This window comes from Papio anubis, chromosome 8 (genome assembly GCF_008728515.1).
Source record: "Papio anubis isolate 15944 chromosome 8, Panubis1.0, whole genome shotgun sequence".
Classification (NCBI taxonomy): domain Eukaryota; kingdom Metazoa; phylum Chordata; class Mammalia; order Primates; family Cercopithecidae; genus Papio; species Papio anubis.
Window position 1 is genome coordinate 88,326,535 of NC_044983.1, and position 14,268 is coordinate 88,340,802.

The following is a 14,268-nucleotide window of genomic DNA, read 5'->3' on the forward strand; positions in this document are numbered from 1 at the left end:
GATGTTAAATTTTTATCAAATGCTTTTTCACCATTAATGAAATGTTTATACAGTTTTTGTCCTTCATTCTGTTGATATGATGTATCACATTGTTTGATTTGTGTATGTTCAATTATCCTTGCACCCCTGGGATAAATCCCACTTGCTCATGGTGAATAATATTTTAATGTGTTGTTGGACTTTGATTTACCAAAATTTGGTTGAGGATTTTTGCATCAATGTTCATCAGGGATACTGGCCTGTAGTTTTCTTTTTTAAATGTGTTCTTGTCTGCTTTTGGTATTACAGTAATACTGGCCTTGTAAAATCAGTTCGAAAGCATTCCTTTCTCCTCTATTGTTTGGAAGTTTGAGTAGGATTGGTATTATTTCCTCTTCAAATGTTTGGTAGAATCCAGCAATGAAGCCATCGGGTTCTGGGCTTTTCCTTGTTGAAAGATGTATTATGGCTTTGATCTCATTATTTGTTATTGTTCTATTCAGGTTTTGGATTTCTTCATGGTTCAATCTTAGTGAGTTGTATGAGTCTAGGAATTTATCCATTTCCTCTAGGTTAACTAATTTATTGGCATTCAGTTACCCAAAGTAGCTTCTACTTTTTTTTTTTTTTCTGAAATATCACTTGTGATGCCTTCTTTTTCATCTCTGATGACATGTGCCCCAAGTCCACTGGTTCTGAGTCCAGCACAACACGAGGACTTGCCAAAGAATTGCAGTCCTTGTGGCCTAGACTGCCTTTCACATTTATCTAGGATCCCAGAGACTTTTAGTCCATGGTGATGGGGCTTGCTAAAACTCAGGTTCGTACCACCAGGATAGAAGACTTGCCTCTGGCTAGGACTAGTCTAAATGCTCCCTCTGTGGGCACTAAGTTCTTCCCTGTGTGGCTTTCCACTGTGACAGGGCAGCACTGAGTTCCAATGCAAATTCCCACAATCACTGCACTCTCCCTCCTGCAAATGCACAGATTCTCTCTCAACACCACATGGCCAATGGTGAAGTATGGGAAAGGGGTGGTGTAGGTGACTCAAGATTGTCTTTCAAATTCTCTTCAGTGCCTCTTTCCTTAATATGATGTTAAAGCCAGGTACCGGTTCACCTGTTTTTTGCTTCTTATGAAGGTGCTTTTTTGTATGGATAGTTGTTCAGTTTGGTCTTCCTGGGGGGGAATGATCACTAGAGGATTCTGTTCAGCCATTTTGCTCATGAGGCTAATTTCTTATATACAGCCTATATGTAAGTAATTTTATACAATTTCAATGTGAAAATCTGTCCTTCAATTAGTGTATTTAGGTGTTCACATTTAATAAAACTATTGATATGTTTTCATTAAGGTCTAACATTTTATTGTTTGTTTTTCTTTGTTCCCTTGATTTTGTTGCTCTTTCATTTTCCTTCTTTCTGGATTACTTGAACACTTTTTAGCATTCCATTTAAATTATGTATTGTGATTTTGACTCTAGATCAATGTTTTAATGGTTGCCCTAGAAATTATAAAATATATACCTAACTTTCCAGACTAACTCAAATCAATTTTTATTCAATTTCCTATTTTTAAATATATTCTAAATTATGTTCAAAATTTTAACATTTTAAAAACTTTAGTAATCCAATACATTTCACATTTTAATGTAATGGAAATAAGAAGTGCATTCATTTTTAGTGTTGGTTTTCCTAATTATTATTTATATCATTTGACTTTGCTGTGCTCATTTAAGAGCAGCTTCAACATTTGTCATTGTTATGGAAGTTTTATCCAGACAGTAGATTTTTTTAAATAATTCAAGCACTTAAATGTCTACATATAAAGAATTATATAAGTGAATATACTATTGTAGCATAGATGTTTTTGATAATTAAATGCCAGGCAAGATATTGGTGTCTCTGCTTGATGCATATTCTTATTATAGCCTAATAGTTTTGCTATAAAAAGTGAAAGGTACATGCATAGTTAGGAGGATTATTATACCCTGGTTGCTGACATTTTATATTAATAATAAAAACTGCAGGCTCTATGTGCCTGTGATTCTGTTGCAGAATAAAATTTCCTATTGCTCTTCTCATGTTGTGATCAGTTTAATTGAAGAGTATCCTGAAATTGCTTGATCTATACTAAGATACCTATCATATTTAACTATTTATTTCTATCAATAATTTTTTCCCAATAGTGTGTGACCAAAACAAAGCACAGAAATGAGTATTATGTTCAGGTTGATAACTAATGTGTAAATGAAACAGGTCAAGTGCCTGTTAATCCAACCCTTGTGTAAAAGACAAATAATAAACAAACAAAAATTGTTCAATTTATCAGGTGATAAAAAGCACTAAAAAGAATACACTTGTCAATGGGCAGACAATGATAGCAAGATATGTATTGTTTTAGATATGGCAGTCAAAGAAGTACTCCTTAATAAGATTTCATTTGAGCTTATACTCGAATGGAGTTAGGAAAGAAGCCATGTGGGTAGATGATAGAAACAATTTCAATATTGGAAATATCAAAGTGCAAAGATCCAAAGACCACTAATTCCCAGAAGGAGTTTAACAGATCAGTTTATTTAAAAAAATCAATTCCTAATGGCAGACTCAGTGATCCAGAACAGACCCTGTGTTCATTTCCCAATTTTTGAATACATGGGCTCAAATGATAATGGAAATAGACAGGATCTCCAGCTTGGCTCCCCAGTATGTGATCTAACAGCTATTTTGTTAGTGAGTGTGAGGTAGAACTATTACTCCCTTTCTTTACTAAAAAAGAAAAGGAAATGTATACTCCTGGGGAAATTTCAGAGGTTGACTATATGATGAAAAACTTTATATATGCAGTCACACTGATTATTTTCACTTGCCTGTTTATTTCCTCACTGTGATTCATTATATCATGGAAACCAACTGAGTACTACTGAAAATTTAAAATTATAGTAGAATTTTCTTACTGTACCAGAATGAAAAAGTCCCTAGCACATGGCAATAACTAGTTAATTAACTAACCAAGCCAATGCATTTTTCTCAGACCTGATCACAGATACTGCAAGAGGCTGTCTGTCCTTACTGGAAAGGACAGCAGTATACTTACAGTCCTACTGCAGGAGTAGGTAAACTCCACATCTCAGTGTTAAAAACATGATTCACAGAGATTTTAACTGCTTCACAACCACACAGTATATCACAATGACAATGATATGATATAAGTCTTGGAGAAGCCTTGGAAAGTGTCTGAGACACCTCATTCAGATATATACATAAGAGAGACAACAATAAACATTCTTTTAAAAGAGGTTTGCTACCTAAATCTAATTTATGGAGGTCTGCATGTTGGAATTGTCTCCCAGAATTAAAGATTAACTTGCCACACCCTATTTACCATTACCATCACCAGCAAGCATGGTGCATAGGCTCAACTTCTTAAAAAAACAAAAACAACACTCACATTACTTGATTATGTCACACATCCATACTTATGATACAACACTCTTCTACTAGGTATATGTTGCAGGGAAACTTGTACATGTAAACCGATGAACAGACATGTCTAAAAATATTCATAGAAGCATTGTTCATAACAGCATTCATAGGAAAAAAACCAAGAATAATCGATAACTGTCCAAAACCCGGAGACTGGAAGAAAAATACCAGCATATAGAAACAATGGAATACCATAAAGCATAGAAAATGAATGAACTATATCGACAGCCATCAACAAGAATAAAAATCTAAAACATGATATTCAGTAAAAGCAAATTTTGTAACAATATATACAACATGATTTCATTTATATAAAGATCATCTATATAAACTGACAAAACTAAATTATAGATTTCTGGCACAAATTTAAGTGGAAAGTACTTAAAGATAATTAATACAAAATTAATATTGTGGTTATCTCTCGGAAAGATGGAGGGCATTGCAATTACGATGGAGTACATAAAAGGCTTCTCAGCTATTGGTGTATTTTCAATGTTTAACTTGGATGATGGATACATGGTTGTTCATGTTCTTGTTTTTTAAACCTATAGTAGCTATTTTATCTATGTAGGAGACCTGAAAAGCTCCTAGAGTTAAGTAGAGCATGGAACAATAAAAGGCTCTCCAGTAGATTGCTGTGACAGATACTCTATCTCTTGGAGTCTATGACATAGTAGAATCAGTGGAATCTGAAGTACTGTTAGCTAACTGAGACACAGAAGCTACCCTTCAGCAGGTCCGAATAAAAGAAAAGTGTCAGTCTCTAGGCTTTTGGAACAGTGCCATACCCCCTTCGGCAAGTAGCAGCTGCTAAGAAACAACTCCTGGATTGCTACCAAAAGGATGGAGAACTGACTACCTTGTCATGAGACTCAGGAATCATCTGGCCTGAGCTACCAGTCATGAACTGGAGGTTATCTAGCTCAATAAACTACAAGATTAGGTACACAATTTTAACATTAAAAACGTTTGTAGATAGACCTTTATCATATTCTCACACCAGCTAGAAATAGACTGCTATGGTATTAGAGTAATCATTGAAGATGGACCCAAAGGACAACGAAAAAGGGAAATTGTCCCAGTGGCCAAAGTTTGAGTAGTATATTTTGTTCGGTTTATCTGGAAACAGAGGTAACCTAAGAAAAGATACAATGCTAGTTCTCCTGAATTGAAAGCTGAGCCAGCCACCTAGGCAGTCTGAATTCTACATACCTGTGCGCAAACTAGTAAAATGCGCAATCATAGTGTTGGCTGAGGTAATTTGTGCTGATTATCAAGATCCGTTGAAATGGTTTGTTAATACATAGCACATGCCAAAAGGAATATGGGAAGAGGTAAAGAAATTCCTGGGACAACTCAAGTATGACTTCAACCAATCATAAAATTTAATACCATTTAAAAATTTTTAAAGGCAAAGACCCTCAGCAAACTAAGATTCTTGAACTGAGATTCAAACTAAGAATATCTAAAATGAATACTGAAGGGAAGTCATGAGTTACAACTATTATGACCAACTAGAGAATTGAGAATGATAGCCTGAACCTGTATTTCTTTGCTTGCTCCTAGAATGTAACACTCATCTTCCCCATACAACCAATTTCCCTGTAAAGTCACCATTATCAAAATTTTAAAAACACTACTTCCTCTTCCTTTAGGCCAAATCACAACATAATAAAAGGAAGACTACTAACACGGTGAAACCCCATCTCTACTAAAAATTAAAAAAAAAAAAAAAAAAAAAAATTAGCCGAGCGTGGTGGCGGGCGCCGAGATGGGGACACTGCACTCCAGCCTGGGAGACAGAGCGAGACTCCGCCTCAAAAAGAACAGCAGCAAAAAAAATCCTGGACTTAGTGATCAGCAGCTCAAGCTTGTTTGGGATGTATGTCTGGGTAGCTGTGGAGGATGCTGGAGACATCCTTAGATCATTTTCAGAATTATTTTCATTGTAAATGACAGAAATCCATCTTGAAATAACTTGAAAATGGGAGAGAAAGAGATTGAGATTGATTGATTGATTCCAAAAGACAAGGGAATAGGAAAATTTGTGTAGGGATTGACATAAGTTGAAATTTTGACACTGAAGGACTTTCTCTTTCTACCATCATTTCTATTTCTTGTTTTTCTCTGGAATCATGGCTATTTCCATCTGTGGCTCACATCCTATAAAACTAAGATGAAAGTGGAATAGATACTTCAGCCTGGGATCATTTTAAACATCGTTCTCAGGCCCTAAAAGATTACCTTTGTGAATGGTTTCTTCCAATTACATAAGACTAACGTTCACTTAACAACGTGTGTATAGCCACCAATTCAAGCAAATTTAACAAACCAAACTAGTTCTTCTCTGTGTCCTCCTGTTAAATATGGTTTAAAAATATATACTTGAAAACTCAAGGTACATAATCAACAGAATTTCCTGCTTCAAGTCTTAAACAGGGATTATGAGTATTAACTAAAAGGAAAGTCGTCGTTAAAAAATAAACACTAATATAAAAGAATTTTCAAATTATTTCTGGAGTTTTTGATAGCAAAGATGGTAGCACAGAAATTCACAATTTTTACCTGCATATACTATGCAGACAATCTGTAGTGTCAGCAGTTTACACAAAATACTTTAAAAGCCATTTTAAGTTATAATTTCTAATTAGTAAATATCATCTGTGTTAAAAGTTCCTTTGCTTATATATTCACTAAGAATAAAACATGTTTAACTCTGGCATTAGTGCTGTCCCTGTAAAACACACACACACACACACACACACACACATTTAAGTGCATACAAAGAGATCTACGAAAACATTTATTAATATTGATAGATATAAAAACATATTTAATAAAAATAATAACTGTTTAAATACCTGATAGTTATCATTTACCATTCCTCATATTATACTATTTTAGGGATGGATACGGTCATTCATATGTTCTAAAAAGTTATCTATGCCAGACATTATTTCATATTTAAAGCAATCATTTTAACTATGACATGGTTTTTCATGGGAGCGTCCTTAGTTTAATTAAAAAAAAAAAAATAGATTACTTTACTGCTTTTGGCTTTTTGCTGTTCAATTCCTTACCCTTGCCCAGAAACAAGACTATATCTTTGCCCTTTGTTGATATTGCTGCTCAAGCTCATTATCACGTGAATATCTGATTATTGTTTTATAAATGTTCATTTTCTAGAAGCTCACTGTTTCTTTCTTTCTCAACAGTCGACTTTACACTAGCCACACTCATTATCATCATGTGGCAGTACTGCTCTTCCTCTGCCTTTGCTGCTTTAAAAATTAATGCACTGTTATTTTCTGAATACTGCATAAGCTGCTTATGAGTACATTATGCTATCAAGCAAGCACATGCAGAAAAGCTTCCTAAACTGTTATTCTTTCAATGAAAATACAGCTGGTTCTGCTTCAAAGGCACATCTTTTCACCTGCAAATGGACTTGCTCCTGCACTTATTCCTCAATTCATTGTCTTTTATTTGTGTCTAGAAATCTTTAATTGCCTTTAATTAGAAAAAAGTAAATTCAGTGCTTTAATCTTGCAAATACATTCAATCATAATTCTGTCTGGGATGAATACCAAGTTCTATTCACTGTCTGATCTCTATAACAAAGATATATAATTTATTGTCCATTTATGTAGACCACACCAATTAAGATACAATAGAAAAACGGAGAGATAAGAGTCAAAATATTTGAAAAGAAAAATTTGCAATCTAAATTTAATTACTCAAATGAATTATTGGAAGATGAGTTATTTACAGCATGCCAAAAATACTGGCAAATAATATTTGGTAATCAGCAATGAAGACTTTTATATTTCCTTCAACATTTTTAGAAAAAATCTCATCAAGTGCTCCAAATCCCTCCTCCCTTCGTCAAAAAGCAATACACTACTTGGAATCTTACTTTTCTTGTATTACCTAAATTACATATAAAAGTAATACAATTTGTTATATAAAGTAAATTTGCAACTGCCATATGAACACAATTTTTAGTTACTGTATTGCAAACTACAAATATCTAAAGAAGACTCATTACAAAACTGGGAGTCAATAGTCTTTTGTATGGAATCTTGTTAAAAAACTTTAGTAAATATGTCAGTAAACAAATGGCCTGCATTTTAATACCTTCAAGATGAATAAAATTACAAATACTCACAGGAAAATAACTAAGTAAAACATTAACCAATCCAATTGATAAAATGAAAATAACTACAAAGCCAGAAATAATCCAGTAGATTACCATCAGCATAATGTACCTTTACATTTCATAAATCATGCAAAGGATGACAATTTTCTTAAAGAAAAAAAAGCAAGTATTATCTACAAAAGCAAACCACGCAAAAAGTAAAACTTTTCTCAAAATCATTTGGAGATATCCAGAATATAGAGAGCAGGCTGGTAAATTCATCATTGAAAATAAAAATCTCGTGCAAAATTTTCATTTTAATTTCGTTATAGAAACAGTTCAAACCGATGATAATTTTTCAATGCTTGGACATAACAGCTTATCATACATTACCATTACAGAAAACATATCATCATTTAACACCACATTAAGTACTAAGAAACAAGCACTAAGCTTAGAGCTGCTAAAGATAAACCAAGTTGCTCAGAAAATATAAATTAATTTCCAAGAAAATTCATATTAAAAATGCTAACCAAGCAACAAGTTATACATGGAGGGGAATTATAGTTAAATAGAAGATGTTATAAATAATATCAATCTTGAGTTTGCAATTAGTACACAAAAAAAGTCCACAAACATTTAAGAAGTGGTTATATGCAAGGTACCCATGGGGATGTAGAGAAGTAAAAGAAAGACAAACAACAAAAAGAATAACAGGAATCTAAAATGCAAAATTAAGAGAAATTGAACAACATATTCCAGTAAATATTCAATTTAGTTAAACATACTGCTTACTATTTCAAGAAAAATGATAAAATACTTAAATTAATGTAAACAGTTTAGGTTAAACAAAGGGCATATAAAATTGTAATCAACTAAGAATTAAGACAGTTGCTTTATTGATTATTTAAATATTTATTAAGTACCTTCTCTGAACATCATTAGAGATGCCAAAAAAAATCAGATGGAGCTTCTGTCTTCAAGAATATTTAAATTCTAGTAAGTGTAATAAAAAAATCATATGTGAAAGATAGGAGAAAGTAATCACATTTAGAAGTTTAAAAATCCTTATTGTCTAGGTTAAATAAGGATTTTAATATACTTTATTAAGTCAACTATGAAAACTTTAGACTCTCCTCTCCCTTTCCCAAAAAAGGGAAAGAAAAGAAAAAAAGGAATGGAAAATGTTGAAAATTTAAAGAGTGAAAAAGAAAACACAGTCAAAAAGTTTCAAGAAAAAAGGTTAGAGTGGAGATTAGCAAAGGAAAAATCACTACAAATGAAAAATATAAATAAAAATGTGAAAATATATTGATTTTTCATTCATATTAAATTATATAGAATGAAATTTGCTTGCTTGAAAACAAAGATTCTCCAGCTATATTTAAAAATCAATTATATCATTAATTTATAGATTAAAATTAAGGCGTAAGAAAAATACCAGAATACTTAACAAAATAAAAGTATTTTACCAATATTAATATAAAACGAAAAGAACTCTAAACAGAAATTTCATAAGTGAATTAGGCCAGACAAAGAAAGAAAATTACTGCATGATCTCTCTTATCTTTTCAATCTTAAAAAACAGATGTCAAATATCTAGAAAAAGAAAGTGGAATAGTGGTTACCAGAGTTTGAGGGAAGGGGAAAAGCAGAGATATAGGTCAAGGGTATAAAGTTGCAATTATGTAGGATGCATAAACTATAGATCTGATATATCACATGAAAACTACAGTTAATAATATTGTATTGTACACTGATAATTGCTGAGAGTAGATTTTAGGACTCACCACACACAGAAAAGGTACTATGTGAGATGATGCATATTTTAATTGGTTTGACTGTAGTAATCATCTACTGCGTGTGTGTATGTGTATGTATGTGTATGTGTGTGTATACAGCAAAAGGTCATGTTGTACACCTTAAATATGTGCTATAAAAATTCTTAATTGGCTATATGTATTCCAAATATTTTTTATTTGTTTGCATGTCTTTTGTTCTTCAGAAATATATTTTTCTTTATGGAGTATACTTTTTATGTCTTATTTATGAAATAGATATATACTATATTTTGATACCAATTATCCCTATTTTCTGACTTCGATTGTAACTTCTTTGTTTATCCTTTAGTTATTTAGAAGAGTTATTTTTATTTATTTATTTTGTATTTCCGAAGCAATGGTAGAGATGGAAAAAAAGTGCACTAAAAGAGAGGGTTGGGTGAAGAAGGGGAAGTTACCTTTTTGCTTCTAACTAATTTCTAATTTACTACATTTGATTAAAAAATGAGTTATAGGATATAGATTCTTTGTAACTTGGATACTTTCTTTGTGACTTAGTATGCAGGTAGGTAATTTTTTAGAAATACTCCATGTATCCTTGAAAAGAAAATCCTGCACCTAGAGCCTAATTTAAAATAGGTAAGCTTCCTGTGATCTTCCTGTGCTAAGTGAGCTTTACTAGTCCACCATTCTACTAAGGTAGTATCTCTTTGAGGGTCCAAGTATATTTGGGAGTCTCAGTTCCATCTACAAATCCTTATTTCCAGTCTTCCTTCATCCTTCTTTCACATATGACCTCTGGAGAATTCTCTTTCTTTTTTTCTGAATTCAGGTTTCCATATAAAAGGACATTTGTTCTACCTTATTTAGCACATTTTACAGAATTTTGAAGTTATCAAATTATTGCCAATAAGAATCAACAGAATTAAAAGTTATAATATATATACAAAGGAATGATTTAATGGACTAAAAAATCAAAAATGCTAATTATATAAAAGCATTCAGCCTAAAGAATATTTATTTTTTGTTTTATTAAATTAAAATTATAAGAGCACTGAAAAATCATAAATACATAAAGTTCATATCTTTACTGGTAAGCAGGACTGCATTTAATTTTGCTTCCATAAAACTCTATAAAGTCCTTCTTCACTCATATATTTCTGTGTATCATATGTATTAGAGAAAATGTATTTTCTTAATATGCATAATTGTGTTTTTATCTTAATTCATAGGAGTGTATCAAAGATAATTCATTGCTTACCAATTTGTTTTCTGTACTGATCAACAGGAAGTTTTATAGTAGAAGCATCTTTTCTACCCATCTTTGATCTCCAAAATGCCTGCTGAAAAGAAAATAATTATAATGAAATTTTTTTGAAAAAGAGTATCTATAAAATTCTATAAAATTTATTTTATAAATAAATTTATTTTATAAAAAAATTCTTAAAAAGTTTATTCTATAAAATTTATTTTTAAAGCAATGGGTACAAATACCTTTGACTTATTTCCTTTAAATATTCATAAAGAAAATAAAATTCTTTTATATAAATCATCAACGATACAATTGCTGGCAATTAAATTTCTCAATCATTTGTTTTTGGTAACATTCATCTTATCAAGTACTATCAGTGCTCAATTAAACAACATTGTTAGATAACATATCTGTAAATATGAAAATCACGTAGCATTTACTTAGATAGGTTGGGGATTTTGGCATGCTTTTGGCAACATGTTTATTTCCAAGTATATATATTTTGGATATATATACTTACTATGTTACATTAAAACTAAGGCTAAAGTTTGAATCTCAAGTATTTTGTATGTTATTTTTAAAAGCATGACATATACAACCAAAGTAAATGAATTTCAGTTCTAGTTCTGCCCCTCTTAATGTAAACAATAAAAACTACTATCATTTCTTAACATTTTCATGCTTATTACATTATATGCACTGTTCGATTTAATCTTCAACATGTTTTTATTGATATACAATAGTTGTACATATTTTAGGGGGATATATGTAATATTTTGATACCTGTATACAATGAGTAATGACCAATTCAGAAAAATTGGGATATCCATCACCTCATTTACATGTTCTTTGTGTTGGGAGCAAAACAAATCTTCTATTCTAGGTATTCAGAAATATATAATAAATTATTGTTAATCATAATTTTCCTACTGTACTACTGAATACTAGAAATTATTCCTTCTATCTAACTGTATTTTTGTATCCCTTAACCAACTTCTCTACCCTTCTACCCACTTCCCATCCCTGCCTCTGGTAGCCACTATTCTACTGTCTACCTCCATGAGATCTACTTTTTCAGCTCTCACAAATGAGTGAGAACACCCAATATTTGTCTTTCTGTGCGTGGCTTATTTCTCTTAACATAATGACCTTCAGTTCCATCCATGTTGCTGCAAATGGCAGAGTTTCATTTTTATGGCTGAATAATATTCCATTGTGTATAGAGACCACATTTTTGCTATGCATTCATCTATTGATGGATGCCAAGGTTGCTTCCATATCTTGGTTATTGTGAATAATGCTGCAATAAACGTGAGAGTTCAGATATGTCTTCCACATACTGATTTCCTTTCTTTTGGATATATACTCAGGAGTAAGATACCTGGATCATATGGTAGTTTATTTTTAGTTTATTGAGGAACCTCCATATTGTTTTCTATAATGGTGTACCAATTTACATCTTCACCCACAGTGTATGACCATTCCCTTTTTTCTTCACATCCCCACCAACACTTGTTATTTTTTGTCTTTCTGATAGTAGCCACGTAACTAGGATGAGATGATATCTCTCTGTGCTTTCAATTTGGATTTCCCTAATGATTAGTGATGTTGAGAATGTTTTTCATACACTTGTTGGCCATTTGTATCTTCTTTTGAGAAATGTCTATTCAGATCTTTTGCCCATTTTTAATTGAATTGTGTTTTGCCATTGAGTTGTTTGAGCTTGTTATATATTTTGGGTATTAATCCTTTGTCCGATGAATATTTTACAAAAACTTTCTCACATTTTGCAAGCTGTCTCTTCACTTTATCGATTGTTTTCTTTGCTGTGAAGCTTTCTAGCTTGATGTAATCCTATGTGTCTACTTTTTACTTTGTTGTCTGGGCTTTTCAGATCTTACCCCCCAAATTTTTGCCAGACCAATGTCCTGAAGTATTTTCTCAATGTTTTTTTCTAGTTGTTTCATAGTTTTATGTCTTACATTTAAGTCTTTAATCCATCTGAGTTGATTTTTGTATATGATGAAAGATAGAGAATCTACTTTCATTCTTCTGCATATAGATATCCAGTTTTCTCAGGATAATTTATTAAAGAGACAATCCTCCTTTCCCCCATTGTAACTTCTTCATACTCTTACAAAAAATGAGTAGACTCTAAGTGTGTTAATTTAGTTCTGGGTTCTCGGTTCTGTTCCATTGGTCTATGTGTCTGTTTTTAGGCCAGTACCCAATTGTTTCATTACTATAAATTTGTAGTATAATTTGAAATCAGATAGTGTGATGCTCTGGCTTTGTTCTTTTTGCTCAGAAATGCTTTAGCTATTGGAGATCTTCCACGGTTCCATGTGAATTTTAGGATTGTTCTTTAGGATTTTTGTGGAGAATGTCATTGGTATTTTGATAGAGATTGCATTAAATCGGTAGATCACTTTGGGTAGTAGAGAAATTTTTAAAATATTAATTTTATCATGAAGGAATGTTAAATTTCATTGAATACTTTTTCAGCATCTACTGAAATGATCATATGGTGTTTATTCTTAATTCTGTTGTTGTGATACATCATGTTTATTGATATGTGAATGTTGAACCATCCCTGCATCACTGGGGTGGTCTCACTTGATCATAATGCATTATCTTTTTAACATGTTGCTGAATTTGGTTTCTAGTATTTTGTTGAGATTTTTACATCTATGTCCATCAGGGATATTACCTTGTAGTATTCCCCTTTTTCAAATTGTATTCTTGTCTGGTTTGGTATCAGAGTAATGCCAGCCTTGTAAAATGAGTTTGGAAGTATTCCCTCCTCTTCAATTTTTTGGAATAGTTTCAGTAGAAACAACATTAGTTCTTCTTTAACTGTTTGGTAGAAGTCAGCAATGAATCTATCAGGTCCTGGGCTTTTCACTGATGGAAGATGTTTTATTACTGCTTCAAACTCATGATTCATTATTGGTCTGTTCAACTATTCTGTCCTGTCATGTTTTATTTTGGTAGGTTTTATGTGCCAAGGAAAGTATTCTTTTCTTCTAGATTTTGCAATTTGTTGGTATATAGTTGTAATGTTTCTTTTTGTTTCCCATTTTATTTGAGTTTTCTCCTTTTCTTCCTCGGGCAAGCAAAGGTTTGTTAATTCTACTCATCTTTTCAAAAAAATCAACTTTTTGTTTTGTTGGGGTTTTTTTTTTTTTTGTATTTTTGTCAGAATTAAAATTTATTTCTGCTCTGTAAGTTTTATGATTTTTATTGAATTTAAATATTGCAGCAGAGAGTACAACCTGATCACTCATATCCTCCTTTTCTTCCTAGCACAGACTATACTTCCTAGCCTCAATTATAATATGTCATTATTTATAGAATATGAATGTTACAGTCATAAGTATTCTTCAAACTGGTGCCTGGAAGTTGTTCCTCATTCCTTCCAGTACGGCATTACAAGATGAAGATGAAGTCAGACAAGAACTGGTCATGTCACAAGCAAAAATAGAGAGAATAGAAAGTCCAGTAATTTGGGGCTAAAAATGTTGGAAAAGCCACATTCTTCCGAGAACCAACAGGAAAAAAAAAATGAAAATAGGCTTTGAAGAACAAAGACCCATTAAAACATATCAGCTTATAAAAAAGAAAAGAGAGAGA

The 14,268-nt window shown here is 32.0% G+C and overlaps 1 protein-coding gene across 6 annotated transcripts in view; it reads right to left on the bottom strand.

Annotated features, from left to right (window-relative positions):
• TRIQK (triple QxxK/R motif containing) overlaps window positions 1-14,268 on the bottom strand; it is a 69,422-nt gene that overhangs the window by 15,047 nt on the left and 40,107 nt on the right. For 4 of the 6 annotated variants that reach the window (XM_021942494.2, XM_021942489.2, XM_021942493.2 and 1 more), the window contains one exon: window positions 10,645-10,726. In XM_021942494.2, the coding sequence (XP_021798186.1) occupies window positions 10,645-10,705 (61 nt within the window). In that variant the 5' untranslated portion in view covers window positions 10,706-10,726. The remainder of the gene's footprint in view (window positions 1-10,644; window positions 10,727-14,268) is intronic. The other 2 variants (XM_021942495.2, XM_021942490.2) reach the window with 1 other exon arrangement.